The sequence below is a fragment of the Salmo salar genome, chromosome 29 (genome assembly GCF_965601325.2).
Source record: "Salmo salar chromosome 29, fSalSal1, whole genome shotgun sequence".
NCBI classification, from domain to species: Eukaryota; Metazoa; Chordata; class Actinopteri; order Salmoniformes; family Salmonidae; genus Salmo; species Salmo salar.
In genome coordinates, this window is record NC_138319.1 from 36,183,502 (window position 1) to 36,200,578 (window position 17,077).

General features: G+C 44.8%; 1 protein-coding gene across 5 annotated transcripts in view; it reads left to right on the forward strand.

Annotated features, from left to right (window-relative positions):
* The window catches only part of LOC106590653 (collagen alpha-1(XI) chain), a 207,134-nt gene that overhangs the window by 146,240 nt on the left and 43,817 nt on the right, over window positions 1-17,077 (forward strand). For all 5 annotated transcript variants that reach the window (XM_045710693.2, XM_045710695.2, XM_045710694.2 and 2 more), the window contains 4 exons: window positions 5,146-5,199; window positions 10,363-10,578; window positions 12,620-12,727; window positions 14,260-14,367. In XM_045710693.2, coding sequence (XP_045566649.2) covers window positions 5,146-5,199; window positions 10,363-10,578; window positions 12,620-12,727; window positions 14,260-14,367 — 486 coding nt within the window. The remainder of the gene's footprint in view (window positions 1-5,145; window positions 5,200-10,362; window positions 10,579-12,619; window positions 12,728-14,259; window positions 14,368-17,077) is intronic.

A 17,077-nucleotide genomic window follows, 5' to 3' on the forward strand; every position in this document is an offset into this window, starting at 1 on the left:
GTTATACCACTCAGTACTGACTGACTGGGACAGGAGTTATACCACTCAATACTGACTGACTGGGACAGGAGTTATACCACTCAGTACTGACTGACTGGGACAGGAGTTATACCACTCAGTACTGTCTGACTGGGACAGGAGTTATACCACTCAATACTGACTGACTGGGACAGGAGTTATACCACTCAGTACTGTCTGACTGGGTCAGGAGTTATACCACTCAGTACTGACTGACTGTCTGACTGGGACAGGAGTTATACCACTCAGTACTGACTGACTTGGACAGGAGTTATACCACTCAATACTGACTGACTGTCTGGGACAGGAGTTATACCACTCAATACTGACTGACTGTCTGGGACAGGAGTTATACCACTCAGTACTGACTGACTGGGACAGGAGTTATACCACTCAGTACTGTCTGACTGGGACAGGAGTTATACACCTCAATACTGACTGACTGTCTGGGACAGGAGTTATACCACTCAATACTGACTGACTGACTGGGACAGGAGATATACCACTCAGTACTGACTGACTGGGACAGGAGTTATACAACTCAATACTGACTGACTGTCTGTCTGGGACAGGAGTTATACCACTCAGTACTGACTGACTGTCTGGGACAGGAGTTATACCACTCAATACTGACTGACTGTCTGGGACAGGAGTTATACCACTCAATACTGACTGACTGTCTGACTGGGACAGGAGTTATACCACTCAATACTGACTGACTGGGACAGGAGTTATACCACTCAGTACTGTCTGACTGGGACAGGACTTATACCACTCAGTACTGACTGACTGTCTGACTGGGACAGGAGTTATACCACTCAGTACTGACTGACTTGGACAGGAGTTATACCACTCAATACTGACTGACTGTCTGGGACAGGACTTATACCACTCAATACTGACTGACTGTCTGGGACAGGAGTTATACCACTCAGTACTGACTGACTGGGACAGGAGTTATACCACTCAGTACTGTCTGACTGGGACAGGAGTTATACAACTCAATACTGACTGACTGTCTGGGACAGGAGTTATACCACTCAATACTGACTGACTGACTGGGACAGGAGTTATACCACTCAGTACTGACTGACTGGGACAGGAGTTATACAACTCAATACTGACTGACTGTCTGTCTGGGACAGGAGTTATACCACTCAGTACTGACTGACTGTCTGGGACAGGAGTTATACCACTCAATACTGACTGACTGTCTGACTGGGACAGGAGTTATACCACTCAGTACTGACTGACTGGGACAGGAGTTATACCACTCAATACTGACTGACTGTCTGGGACAGGAGTTATACCACTCAATACTGACTCACTGTCTGGGACAGGAGTTATACCACTCAATACTGACTGACTGTCTGTCTGGGACAGGAGTTATACCACTCAGTACTGACTGACTGTCTGGGACAGGAGTTATACCACTCAATACTGACTGACTGTCTGACTGGGACAGGAGTTATACCACTCAGTACTGACTGACTGGGACATGAGTTATACCACTCAGTACTGTCTGACTGGGACAGGAGTTATACCACTCAATACTGACTGACTGTCTGGGACAGGAGTTATACCACTCAATACTGACTGACTGTCTGGGACAGGACTTATACCACTCAATACTGACTGACTGTCTGGGACAGGAGTTATACCACTCAGTACTGACTGACTGGGACAGGAGTTATACCACTCAGTACTGTCTGACTGGGACAGGAGTTATACAACTCAATACTGACTGACTGTCTGGGACAGGAGTTATACCGCTCAATACTGACTGACTGACTGGGACAGGAGTTATACCACTCAGTACTGACTGACTGTCTGTCTGGGACAGGAGTTATACCACTCAATACTGACTGACTGTCTGACTGGGACAGGAGTTATACCACTCAGTACTGACTGACTGGGACAGGAGTTATACCACTCAATACTGACTGACTGTCTGGGACAGGAGTTATACCACTCAATACTGACTGACTGGGACAGGAGTTATACCACTCAGTACTGACTGACTGGGACAGGAGTTATACCACTCAGTACTGACTGACTGTCTGGGACAGGAGTTATACCACTCAATACTGACTGACTGTCTGACTGGGACAGGAGTTATACCACTCAATACTGACTGTAGGGGACAGGAGTTATACCACTCAATACTGACTGACTGGGACAGGAGTTATACCACTCAGTACTGACTGACTGGGACAGGAGTTATACCACTCAATATTGACTGACTGGGACAGGAGTTATACCACTCAGTACTGTCTGACTGGGACAGGAGTTATACCACTCAGTACTGACTGACTGTCTGACTGGGACAGGAGTTATACAACTCAGTACTGACTGACTGGGACAGGAGTTATACAACTCAATACTGACTGACTGTCTGTCTGGGACAGGAGTTATACCACTCAGTACTGACTGACTGTCTGGGACAGGAGTTATACCACTCAATACTGACTGACTGACTGGGACAGGAGTTATACCACTCAATACTGACTGACTGACTGGGACAGGAGTTATACCACTCAATACTGACTGACTGACTGGGACAGGAGTTATACCACTCAGTACTGACTGACTGTCTGTCTGGGACAGGAGTTATACCACTCAATACTGACTGACTGTCTGGGACAGGAGTTATACCACTCAATACTGACTGACTGACTGGGACAGGAGTTATACCACTCAGTACTGACTGACTGGGACAGGAATTATACCACTCAGTACTGTCTGACTGGGACAGGAGTTATACAACTCAATACTGACTGACTGTCTGGGAGAGGAGTTATACCACTCAATACTGACTGACTGACTGGGACAGGAGTTATACCACTCAGTACTGACTGACTGGGACAGGAGTTATACAACTCAATACTGACTGACTGTCTGTCTGGGACAGGAGTTATACCACTCAGTACTGACTGACTGTCTGGGACAGGAGTTATACCACTCAATACTGACTGACTGTCTGGGACAGGAGTTATTCCACTCAATACTGACTGACTGTCTGACTGGGACAGGAGTTATACCACTCAATACTGACTGACTGGGACAGGAGTTATACCACTCAGTACTGACTGACTGGGACAGGAGTTATACCACTCAGTACTGACTGACTGTCTGGGACAGGAGTTATACCACTCAATACTGACTGACTGTCTGACTGGGACAGGAGTTATACCACTCAATACTGACTGTCGGGGACAGGAGTTATACCACTCAATACTGACTGACTGGGACAGGAGTTATACCACTCAGTACTGACTGACTGGGACAGGAGTTATACCACTCAATACTGACTGACTGGGACAGGAGTTATACCACTCAGTACTGTCTGACTGGGACAGGAGTTATACCACTCAGTACTGACTGACTGTCTGACTGGGACAGGAGTTATACCACTCAGTACTGACTGACTTGGACAGGAGTTATACCACTCAATACTGACTGACTGTCTGGGACAGGACTTATACCACTCAATACTGACTGACTGTCTGGGACAGGAGTTATACCACTCAGTACTGACTGACTGGGACAGGAGTTATACCACTCAGTACTGTCTGACTGGGACAGGAGTTATACAACTCAATACTGACTGACTGTCTGGGACAGGAGTTATACCGCTCAATACTGACTGACTGACTGGGACAGGAGTTATACCACTCAGTACTGACTGACTGGGACAGGAGTTATACAACTCAATACTGACTGACTGTCTGTCTGGGACAGGAGTTATACCACTCAGTACTGACTGACTGTCTGGGACAGGAGTTATACCACTCAATACTGACTGACTGTCTGACTGGGACAGGAGTTATACCACTCAGTACTGACTGACTGGGACAGGAGTTATACCACTCAATACTGACTGACTGTCTGGGACAGGAGTTATACCACTCAATACTGACTGACTGTCTGGGACAGGAGTTATACCACTCAATACTGACTGACTGTCTGTCTGGGACAGGAGTTATACCACTCAGTACTGACTGACTGTCTGGGACAGGAGTTATACCACTCAATACTGACTGACTGTCTGACTGGGACAGGAGTTATACCACTCAGTACTGACTGACTGGGACATGAGTTATACCACTCAGTACTGTCTGACTGGGACAGGAGTTATACCACTCAGTACTGTCTGACTGGGACAGGAGTTATACCACTCAGTACTGTCTGACTGGGACAGGAGTTATACCACTCAGTACTGACTGACTGGGACAGGAGTTATACCACTCAGTACTGACTGACTGGGACAGGAGTTATACCACTCAGTACTGACTGACTGGGACAGGAGTTATACCACTCAATACTGACTGACTGGGACAGGAGTTATACAACTCAGTACTGACTGACTGGGACAGGAGTTATACCACTCAATACTGACTGACTGGGACAGGAGTTATACCACTCAGTACTGACTGACTGGGACAGGAGTTATACCACTCAGTACTGACTGACTGGGACAGGAGTTATACCACTCAGTACTGACTGACTGTCTGACTGGGACAGGAGTTATACAACTCAGTACTGACTGACTGGGACAGGAGTTATACCACTCAATACTGACTGACTGGGACAGGAGTTATACCACTCAGTACTGACTGACTGGGACAGGACTTATACCACTTTGTACTGACTGACTGGGACAGGAGTTATACCACTCAGTACTGACTGACTGTCTGACTGGGACAGGAGTTATACAACTCAGTACTGACTGACTGGGACAGGAGTTATACCACTCAATACTGACTGACTGGGACAGGAGTTATACCACTCAGTACTGACTGACTGGGACAGGACTTATACCACTCAGTACTGACTGACTGGGACAGGAGTTATACCACTCAGTACTGACTGACTGTCTGACTGGGACAGGAGTTATACAACTCAGTACTGACTGACTGGGACAGGAGTTATACCACTCAATACTGACTGACTGGGACAGGAGTTATACCACTCAGTACTGACTGACTGTCTGACTGGGACAGGAGTTATACCACTCAGTACTGACTGACTGTCTGGCTTGTAGGGACATCACTGTCTGTCAGGTTGTGTGTCTCTTTGGACATACTGTATCACTCTAATCATCCATCTCTCTTCTTCTCCTTCCAGGGTCCAGCTGGTTTGAAGGGAGGAGAAGGACCTCAGGGTCCATCTGGTCCCACGGTAAGTACACACCTGTCTGTCACCTTCCATCACCTACCTACCTGTCTGTTGTTAATGTGAAGTATCTACCTTTTACCTACCATCACCCACCTACCTGTCTGTTGTTAATGTGAGCCTACCTTTCGACGCTACCAGTCACCTACCTACCTGTCTGTTGTTAATGTGAAGTATCTACCTTTTACCTACCATCACCTACCTACCTGTCTGTTGTTCATGTGAAGTATCTACCTTTCACCTACCAACACCTACCTACCTGTCTGTTGTTAATGTGACCTACCTTTCACCTACCATCACCTACCTACCTGTCTGTTGTTAATGTGAAGTATCTACCTTTTACCTACCATCACCCACCTACCTGTCTGTTGTTAATATGACCTACCTTTCACCTACCATGACCTACCTACCTGTCTGTTGTTAATGTGAAGTATCTACCTTTTACCTACCAACACCTACCTACCTGTCTGTTGTTAATGTGACCTACCTTTCACCTACCATCACCTACCTACCTGTCTGTTGTTAATGTGAAGTATCTACCTTTCACCTACCAACACCTACCTACCTGTCTGTTGTTAATGTGAAGTATCTACCTGTCTGTTGTTAATGTGAAGTATCTACCTGTCTGTTGTTAATGTGAATTACCTACCTGTCACCTACCATCACCTACCTACCTGTCTGTTGTTAATGTGAAGTATCTACCTTTTACCTACCAACACCTACCTACCTGTCTGTTGTTAATGTGATCTACCTTTTACCTACCAACACCTACCTACCTGTCTGTTGTTAATGTGACCTACCTTTCACCTACCATCACCTACCTACCTGTCTGTTGTTAATGTGAAGTATCTACCTGTCTGTTGTATAATGTGAAGTATCTACCTTTTACCTACCAACACCTACCTACCTGTCTGTTGTTAATGTGAAGTATCTACCTTTTACCTACCATCACCTACCTACCTGTCTGTTGTTAATGTGAAGGATCTACCTGTCTGTTGTTAATGTGAAGTATCTACCTGTCTGTTGTTAATGTGAAGTATCTACCTTTTACCTACCATCACCTACCTACCTGTCTGTTGTTCATGTGAAGTATCTACCTTTTACCTACCATCACCTACCTACCTGTCTGTTGTTCATGTGAAGTGTCTACCTTTCACCTACCATCACCTACCTACCTGTCTGTGGTTAATGCGACCTACCTTTCACCTACCATCACCTACCTACCTGTCTGTTGTTAATGTGAAGTATCTACCTTTCACCTACCAACACCTACCTACCTGTCTGTTGTTAATGTGAAGTATCTACCTGTCTGTTGTTAATGTGAAGTATCTACCTGTCTGTTGTTAATGTGAAGTATCTACCTTTCACCTACCATCCTCTACCTACCTGTCTGTTGTTAATGTGAAGTATCTACCTGTCTGTTGTTAATGTGAAGTATCTACCTTTTACCTACCATCACCTACCTACCTGTCTGTTGTTAATGTGATCTACCTTTCACCTACCTGTCTGTTGTTCATGTGATCTACCTTTCCACCTACCATCACCTACCTACCTGTCTGTTGTTAATGTGACCTACCTTTTACCTACCATCACCTACCTACCTGTCTGTTGTTAATGTGAAGTATCTACCTTTTACCTACCATCACCTACCTACCTGTCTGTTGTTCATGTGAAGTGTCTACCTTTCACCTACCATCACCTACCTACCTGTCTGTTGTTAATGTGAAGTATCTACCTTTTACCTACCATCACCTACCAACCTGTCTGTTGTTAATGTGAAGTATCTACCTGTCTGTTGTTCATGTGAAGTATCTACCTTTTACCTACCAACACCTACCTACCTGTCTTTTGTTAATGTGAAGTACCTACCTGTCACCTACCATCACCTACCTACCTGTCTGTTGTTAATGTGAAGTATCTACCTTTCACCTACCATCACCTACCTACCTGTCTGTTGTTAATGTGAAGTATCTACCTGTCTGTTGTTAATGTGAAGTATCTACCTTTCACCTACCATCACCTACCTACCTGTCTGTTGTTTATGTGAAGTATCTACCTGTCTGTTGTTAATGTGAAGTATCTACCTTTCACCTACCATCACCTACCTACCTGTCTGTTGTTTATGTGAAGTATCTACCTGTCTGTTGTTCATGTGAAGGGGATGTTTCGTCAGGTTTCAGAGGGTCTTCAGATATCAGGGTTATTGAGGGGGATAGTTCCACACCACTGCCAATGACAGAAGTCCAACACAGTGCATCAACCTAGCTGTTCTTACTGTGTTGTTTTGATTCTTTTTTGGAGGTAGCCATTAGTCTAGGATCAATATTGTCTCACAGCAGGATGCAATGAAGATCCTTGTCCTAGTAGCCTAGCGGTTAAGAGCGTTGGGCCAGTAACTGAAAGGTCAATGGTTTGAAGGGGCGACAAGGTGAACTATCTATCGATGTGCCCTTGAGCAAGGCACTTAACCTGTTTCAGTTCCTGTAAGTCCTTCTGGATAGAAGTGTCTGCTAAATGGGAGTTCCCGAGTGGCGCAGCGGTGTAAAGTACTGCATCTCAGCGCTAGAGGTGTCACTACAGACCCTGGTTTGATTCCAGGCTGTATCACAACCGGCTGTGATTGGGAGTCCCATAGGGCGGCGCACAATTGGCCCAGCGTCGTCCGGGTTAGGGTTTGGCCGGGGTAGGCCGTCATTGTAAATCAGAATTTTTGTCTTTACTGTGTTGCCTAGTTTAAAAAAAAGGTTAAATAAAAAATAAATAAAAATAAAATGACTAAAATATAAAATATTCTGTAATAATGACTCCCACCACAAGAGGGCCGTTTTATCCCTTGATGAATAGACAGGCAGGATCCCACCTATTTTCAGTGATAACTTTGGGGTTTTCTAATTGCTTTTCATGACGTCTGAACATAGGTCCAGATTGGCTTTCACGTTGGAGTGTCTTCAAAGCTTCTTTCACGACAATCTGATTTTCAACTGATTTTCTTCTCTCTTTACAGCACTAGATTCATATTGTCCCAGTGTAATGTCTCTTTAGATGGCTCAAAGATTAGGCCAGAGATGTGAGGTTTCAGTGTGGACTGAATTAGACTGTGTGAGGAAAACATGATTGTCATACTGATATGAAATGAATTCAATGTAACATATTGCTATATACAGTAGCAATGATTCCAATGCATAGCCTGCTTCTGGGAAGTGAGTTTTTGTTTTAACATTGCGATGTCTTGGGGTCACAAGACAAGCTAGAAATACCTAATGTGAAGCGGTCATGCAGGAGATGATATTGAGATTGGGATTGTTTGCTACCGGCCCATCTGTGATGCGCTCTGCTCCCAGCCTGTGAGGTGAATGAGAGCATGTGTCCAGTCCATACTGACTCACCACGCTGTCTGAACATCCAGACACTCCCAAGTCTGGTGCACTTTATTTGTCATATGCACAGGAGTCACATGGTACACAGTACATTGAAATGCTTATTTTGCTTGTTTACTCTCGACAATCTCGATAGGTTTCCATCCATTTGGCGACAGATTTTCGTGTGAATATTCTATAATCGGCATTAAAGAAAATATGTGAATTTTTCCACCAGTGATGTGTTTCCACCAAGCAGACTTGCTGCAGATAAAAAGCAGTGTGTGATGACATAGTGCATACAAAATGTACTTTTTCTGTCACAAGCGTCGAAAGGATTAGACCCAAGGCGCAGCGTGAATAGTGCTCATTCTTGAATCTTTAATGAGAAACACTTTACAAAATAACAAACGACCAACAGTTCCGTTAGGTACAACAACTAATAACTCTCTCCTATACGCCCGGGAAGTTAGGTCAGGGCTCCCCCCTGACCTAGCCAAACTACCCGTATGCCCCCCCCCAAGAAATGTTGGGCTGCCTCTCAGCTTCCTCTTGCCGTTCCAGCCGTTCCTCCCAGTATCGCCGTTCTACCTTCGCTGCCTCTCTCCTCCGGCGGGCGGCGATACTCTCCCGGCCTTGTCCACGGTCCTGCCCCATCTAGGATCTCCTCCCAGGTCCATGACTCCACGTACCTCCTCCCACGCTGCATGGTCTTCTTTTGGTCGGTGGTTCTGTCACAAGCGTCGAAAGGATTAGACCAGAACTAGAAGCACATGCATTTCCCTATACTCGCATTAACATCTGCTAACCATGTGTATGTGACCAATAAAAATGTGATTTGATTTTACACAGACTATCTATACTTCTCCCTGAGGAAAGGAGACGAGAAAGACCAGTTATATAAGGGTATAGGGACACACCCTGAGTCCATAGTGTTGTTGGGACATAGCCCTATTCACTAGCACTAACTGAGCTCCAGGTGACACCGACAGCATCCCTCCCTGTCGGAACATTCGCTTTCTGTGCACCAGGCAGAGGCAGCATGTGAAGAGAAGAGCCCTGAAGATCTCAGCAGTCAGTCAGTTCCACACTCAGTAGTCAGATCACTCCTCAGGGCTAGATTAAGACTAGCTGCCAGCCTGCATGCTCCCCTCCGTCTCTCCCTCAATCTCTCTGACAATGTCCCCTGTCTGAGACCTGCTGCTCAGTTCTGCTCAGAGAGGAGAGGCTAGCTCAATGATAATGCTTCTAAAGAAAAGGGAGAATAGCTATGAGTGACTAAAAGCGAGACCCCCTCTCTTCTGAAATGACCTGTACTATATTGCTGTTTTCTACATTTGATACTGACTGGATCACACAGTGCTTCTGAAAAAGGTTGATCTTTTCCATCAGCGGTGGAGTTTTAATCATTCTAATGTTGGATTCTGATAGTCATTCTTGCTTTATGAAGTAGATGGTCTGATATAATAAAACATTTTTAACCTTTATTTAACTAGGCAAGTCAGTTAAGAACCAGTTCTTATTTACAATGACAGCCTAGGAACAGTGGGTTAACTGCCTTGTTCAGGGGCAGAACGACAGATTTTTACCTTGTCAGCTCGGGGATTCAATCTTGCAACCTTTCGGTTACTAGTCCAACGTTCTAACCACTAGGCTACCTGCCGCCCCGGTATATTATATTATAATATTTCACCCCACATTATAAACTCAGAACTCTGAATGAGCATCTTCCCTCAATCTTTATCTTTAAAGTGTGTTCGACTCCTTTCTCTCCATCTCTCGCTCCCTCTCTTCCTCTTTCTCTCCATCGCAGGGCTCCCCTGGTGAGAGAGGTGGTGCTGGACCTGCTGGCCCAATCGGTCTGTCTGGTAGAACTGGCTCTCAGGGGCCGCCAGGGCCTGCTGGAGAGAAGGGAGGGCCTGGTGAGAAAGGTCCCCAGGGACCATCTGGTCGTGACGGAGTCCAAGGCCCAGTGGGTCTGCCTGGCCCTGCCGGACCTCAGGGTCCACCCGGAGAGGACGGTGACAAGGTTAGTACCCTCCCCCATCGCTCTCTCTCTCTTTTACTCTCTCTCTCTTTTACTCTCTCTCTCTGTCTGTCTCTCTCTCTGTCTCTCTCTCTCTGTCTCTCTCTCTGTCTCTCTCTGTCTCCTGCTCTGTCTCTCTCTGTCTCTCTCTGTCTGTCTGTCTGTCTGTCTGTCTGTCTCGCTCTCTCTGTCTGTCTCTGTCTCGCTCTGTCTGTTTGTCTCTCTGTCTCTGTCTCTCACGCTCTCTCTCTCGCTCTCTGTCTGTTTGTCTCTCTCTCTGTCTGTTTGTCTCTCTGTCTCTCTCTCTCTCACTGTCTCTCTCGCTCTCTCTCTCTGTCTGTCTGTCTCGCTCTCTCTCTGTCTGTCTGTCTGTCTCGCTCTCTGTCTCTCTCGCTCTCTGTCTCTCGCTCTCTCTGTTTGTCTCTCTCTCTGTCTCGCTCTCTCTCTCTCTGTCTGTCTCTCTCACTCTCTCTCTCTCTCTCTCTGTCTCTCTCTCTCTCTCTCTCTCTCTCTCTCTCTCTCTCTCTCTCTCTCTCGCTCTCTCTCTCTCTCTCTCGCTCTCTGTCAGTCTCTCTCTCTGTCAGTCTCTCTCTCTGTCAGTCTCTCTGTCCCTGTCTCTTTTATTTCTTTCTCTCTCTATCTCTGTCTGCATATCCATCATCTTAAACAAACTGTACTTAGAAGAGATATAAAGGGTAAAAACTGTGTCTGATTTATCTCCTGCTTTCTCCCAGAAGGTTACAATCCAGCCAGTCTATTAAGCTGCCAATCATAGTGTGTTGTAGTAAACCTTTAAATGGAATCATCCAGCTAAACACCATGCATCACTTGTACTTGTAATTGCACATACATTTTGCAGGTAATGAACTCATTTGCCAATACATTGACAAGTGTTTTTTTTATGTACAAGGTTGACATTTTGAAGTAGGTGTTATTGTAGATGTGTGTGTCCTGTGTTGTGTGTCTGTTGGTCCTATGTTATGTGTGTGTCCTGTGTTATGTGTGTGTGTCCTGTGTTATGTGTGTGTGTCCTGTGTGATGTGTGTGTGTCCTGTGTGATGTGATGTGTGTGTGTGTCCTGTGTGTTGTGATGTGTGTGTGTGTCCTGTGTGATGTGTGTGTGTCCTGTGATGTGTGTGTGTGTGTGTGTGGGATGTGTGTGTGTGTCCTGTGTGTGTCCTGTGTGATGTGTGGGTGTGTGTGTGTGATGTGTGTGTGTCCTGTGTGATGTGTGTGTGTATGTCCTGTGTGATGTGTGTGTGTGTGTGTGTGTGTGTGTGTGTGTGTGTGTGTGGTGTGTGTGTGTGTGTGTGTGTGTGTGTGTGTGTGTGTGTGTGTGTGTGTGTGTGTGTGATGTGTGATTTGTGTGTTGGTCCTATGTTATGTGTGTGTCCTGTGTTATGTGTGTGTTTCCTGTGTTATGTGTCTGTGTCCTGTGTGTGTGTGTGATGTGTGTGTGTGTGTCCTGTGTGATGTGTGTGTGTGTGTGTGTCCTGTGTGATGTGTGTGTGTGTGTCCTGTATGATGTGTGTGTGTGTGTGTGTGTGTGTCCTGTGTGATGTGTGTGTCCTGTGGGATGTGTGTGTCCTGTGTGATGTGTGTGTCCTGTGTGATGTGTGTGTGTCCTTTGTGATGTGTGTGTCCTGTGTGATGTGTGTGTGTGTGTCCTGTGTGATGTGTGTGTGTGTCCTGTGTTGTGATGTGTGTGTGTGTCCTGTGTTGTGATGTGTGTGTGTGTCATGTGTTGTGATGTGTGTGTGTGTGTGTCCTGTGTCATGTGTGTGTGTGTGTCCTGTGTGATGTGTGTGTGTGTCCTGTGTTGTGATGTGTGTGTGTGTCCTGTGTTGTGATGTGTGTGTGTGTCATGTGTTGTGATGTGTGTGTGTGTGTGTGTGTGTGTGTCCTGTGTGTGTGTGTCCTGTGTGTGTGTGTGTGTGTGTGTGTGTCCTGTGTGTGTGTGTCCTGTGTGTGTGTGTGTGTGTGTGTGTGTGTGTGTGTCCTGTGTTGTGATGTGTGAGTGTGATGTGTGTCCTTTGTGTCCCAGGGAGAGGTTGGAGAGCCAGGTCAGAAGGGAAGCAAAGCAGACAAGGGTGAACAGGGTCCTCCCGGCCCAGCTGGTCTCCATGGTCCCATCGGTGCTCCTGGACCTGCAGTGAGTATCTCTGTCTCTGTCCAGCCTTGGACCCACCTTAGCCCCATTGAAAGACACTCAGCTGTACCTCATTCAAATCAATTCCTTTTGTAGTACGTTCAGTTGTGCTGTTAGCTACATTCATCCAGTGTATTACTGTAGTGTGCTGTTAGCACCATTCATCCAGTGTATTACTGTAGTGCGCTGTTAGCTACATTCATCCAGTGTATTACTGTAGTGTGCTGTTAGCACCATTCATCCAGTGTATTACTGTAGTGCGCTGTTAGCACCATTCATCCAGTGTATTACTGTAGTGTGCTGTTAGCTACATTCATCCAGTGTATTGATGTAGTGTGCTGTTAGCACCATTCATCCAGTGTATTACTGTAGTGTGCTGTTAGCTACATTCATCCAGTGTATTACTGTAGTGTGCTGTTAGCACCATTCATCCAGTGTATTACTGTAGTGCGCTGTTAGCTACATTCATCCAGTGTATTACTGTAGTGTGCTGTTAGCACCATTCATCCAGTGTATTACTGTAGTGTGCTGTTAGCACCATTCATCCAGTGTATTACTGTAGTGCGCTGTTAGCTACATTCATCCAGTGTATTACTGTAGTGTGCTGTTAGCACCATTCATCCAGTGTATTACTGTAGTGTGCTGTTAGCTACATTCATCCAGTGTATTACTGTAGTGTGCTGTTAGCACCATTCATCCAGTGTATTACTGTAGTGTGCTGTTAGCTACATTCATCCAGTGTATTACTGTAGTGTGCTGTTAGCACCATTCATCCAGTGTATTACTGTAGTGTGCTGTTAGCACCATTCATCCAGTGTATTACTGTAGTGTGCTGTTAGCTACATTCATCCAGTGTATTACTGTAGTGTGCTGTTAGCTACATTCATCCAGTGTATTACTATAGTGTGCTGTTAGCTACATTCATCCAGTGTATTGATGTAGTGTGCTGTTAGCACCATTCATCCAGTGTATTACTGTAGTGTGCTGTTAGCTACATTCATCCAGTGTATTGCTGTAGTGTGCTGTTAGCTACATTCATCCAGTGTACTGCTGTAGTGTGCTGTTAGCTACATTCATCCAGTGTATTGATGTAGTGTGCTGTTAGCTACATTCATCCAGTGTACTGCTGTAGTGTGCTGTTAGCTACATTCATCCAGTGTATTGATGTAGTGTGCTGTTAGCTACATTCATCCAGTGTACTGCTGTAGTGTGCTGTTAGCTACATTCATCCAGTGTACTGCTGTTGTGTGCTGTTAGCTACATTCATCCAGTGTACTGCTGTAGTGTGCTGTTAGCTACATTCATCCAGTGTACTGCTGTTGTGTGCTGTTAGCTACATTCATTCAGTGTACTGCTGTAGTGTGCTGTTAGCTACATTCATCCAGTGTACTGCTGTAGTGTGCTGTTAGCTACATTCATTCAGTGTACTGCTGTAGTGTGCTGTTAGCTACATTCATTCAGTGTACTGCTGTAGTGTGCTGTTAGCTACATTCATTAGCTACATCAGTGTGTTACCATGGTCACTGTGTCCTCAGGGAGGTGATGGAGAGCCCGGTCCCAGGGGTCAGCAGGGGATGTTCGGACAGAAGGGAGACGAAGGATCCAGAGGTTTCCCCGGGCCCCCTGGTCCCATTGGTCTGCAGGTGGGTGGGGCCCCAAATGAACCCTCACACACTAGCCCTCACCTCTATAGTGTATAGGCTTATGGCATGTGAAAAGTCACACTCTTTGCAATAAGCAACCCCCCCCCCCCCCCCCCCTTCTTCACACACACACACACACACACACACACACACACACACACACACACACACACGCGTACAGGCGTAACCATGGAGCCCACTGGCAGTCATGCACAGCAGCACAGTTTGATTATTTTCATTGTCTCTGTGAGTCTTAACGGGGTCTGTCATGTGCTGTGTTGTCTTCTGACGTTGTGCTGACCCATAGTCCCATTCATTGGCCACTGGCTGTTTTATTCGTCAATATTAAAATACCGCCAGTAAAGACCAAATAGAAATCCTTTTGTTTTGAAATGCCAGAGGTAAATTATCTGTTTTTAATAGTGTTGTTAAGTTTCTCCACAATAGATTTCAGCAACTTGACAGCATAGAGATGATTACTAAAGAGATGATACCTAGAGAGATGATAGCTAGAGAGATGATACCTAGAGAGATGATACCTAGAGAGATGATACCTAAAGAGATGATTCATAGAGAGATGATTCTTAAAGAGAGATGATTCTTAAAGAGATATGATTCCTAAAGAGAGGAATCCTAAAGAGAGGAATCCTAGAGAGATGATACCTAGAGAGATGATACCTAGAGAGATGATACCTAGAGAGATGATACCTAGAGAGATGATACCTAGAGAGATGATTCCTAAAGAGAGGATTCCTAAAGAGAGGATTCCTAAAGAGAGGATTCCTAAAGAGAGGAATCCTAAAGAGAGGAATCCTAGGAATCCTAAAGAGAGAAATCCTAAAGAGAGAAATCCTAAAGAGAGAAATCCTAAAGAGAGGAATCCTAAAGAGAGGAATCCTAAAGATGGGATTCCTAAAGAGAGGATTCCTAAAGAGATATGATTCCTAAAGAGATATGATTCCTAAAGAGAGGATATGGTTAGGTGTTGTCCTGAGTTTGCTTGTAACTCATCAGTGTAAGGGAATGTGTTGTACAGTACAGGAACTGTCTTTATGAGAAAAATTCATTAGATTTTCGTTAAACCTGGGGTCATTGTCTTGATGGAATTATATAGAAAATGCCCGCTAATCTCATCTTTCTACACTTTATTTTTGCTGGTTTTCTTTTTGAAAGAAAAAATGGCCAACATGATCGTGACCCATCTTTTGTTTCAGTCCCTCGGCCTTCAGCTGATGTGGAAAACAGTAAGCCGGTTTTTCATTTTCAAAAAGTCACAGAAGATGAGGTCTTATCTGCACTTTCTGCTATAGAGTCTAAGAAATCATTAGGCGCTGACAATCTGGATCCATATTTACTCAAGTGTGTGGCACCTGTCATTGCTAGTGCAGTGACGCATATCTTTAGTCAAACATTAGTCGTAGGAAAGATTCCTAAAGCTTGGAAAACAGCTTTTGTTTTACCACTCCTCAAGGGAGGTGATTGTAGTGAATTGGATAATTATCTGCCCATCTCTAAGTTCTCCTGTTTGGCTAAAATTCTAGTCATTGGTGAATAGGCAACTACAATCATTTTTAACTGTTAACAATACTCTTTCTAGCAATCAATCTGGCTTCAGACCTAAACACAGTACCACTATGGCCACTGTACGTGTTGTAAATGATATTACAAATGCCCTAGATAATAGAAAGTACTGTGCTCCCTTGTTCATAGATTTGTATAAAGCTTTTGACACTGTAGACCATGCAATACTTTTGGGTAAGCTGTCATCAAAAGGACTGGGATTGGATGCCTGTCGTTGGTTTCATGACTATCTAAAGGATAGAAGCCAGGCTGTTAGAGACGACGGCATCCAGTTGGAGCCATTGGAGTTGGTTAAAGGGGTCCCACAAGGATCTACACTTGGTCCATTACCGTTCACTCTCTAAATGAACAATATCGGTGATGAGGTAAGAAAGTGTAAAATATAGGTTCAGAAATTTTGTGAAATAACACAGTTACAAATAGAATATGTATGTCTATACAGGTATCTGTATGTACTTATGTGTATATGTATGCATATGTGTATGTATATAGATATATATATATTTACCCCAAGAAATATATGGGGTATTGGAAATGATGCAGACAATTACATTGATGGAAGCAACAATCTTTCCGCAATACTAAGCTGATCCCAAAAAAAGAATAAAAAGAAAGTGTCAAATTCTAACCTATCTTCTCCAAATACCTTCGCCCAAAGACAAGCTATTGCTTCAACGGCTGACCAAGCATTATCGCAGCTGGAGACAGATTTGAAGATATTACAAGAGTCTTTTTTACAGCTGAAACTTGTGTGAGCGGACCAAGTCATTTGGTGTCACTCTAAAGTGGAAAGGTGGAATAAACGAGTCCAGAGTAGGTTTTCTTGATTCAACACAGTTCTCTATTGAGGGATTTCTGACACTACAAACACTCCAACACAGTCAATGAGAATCTTCAAAGGAACAACATGCGTCTTCTTTAGATGACACAGGATCACATTACGGTTATCTTCAAATTATAACAACAAGCACATATTCGTCACCGTCTTAATGAATCTTCTTGGATAGCACCTCTCTCTCCGTAGCCATTCTCCAGAGATAGTTTATCTTCCTCTCTTCTTGCTGGTTCCATCCTCTCTCTTGTAGGGGAAAGAGAATATCTCATTAGTACCGTCAGCTGTGCTTAATTG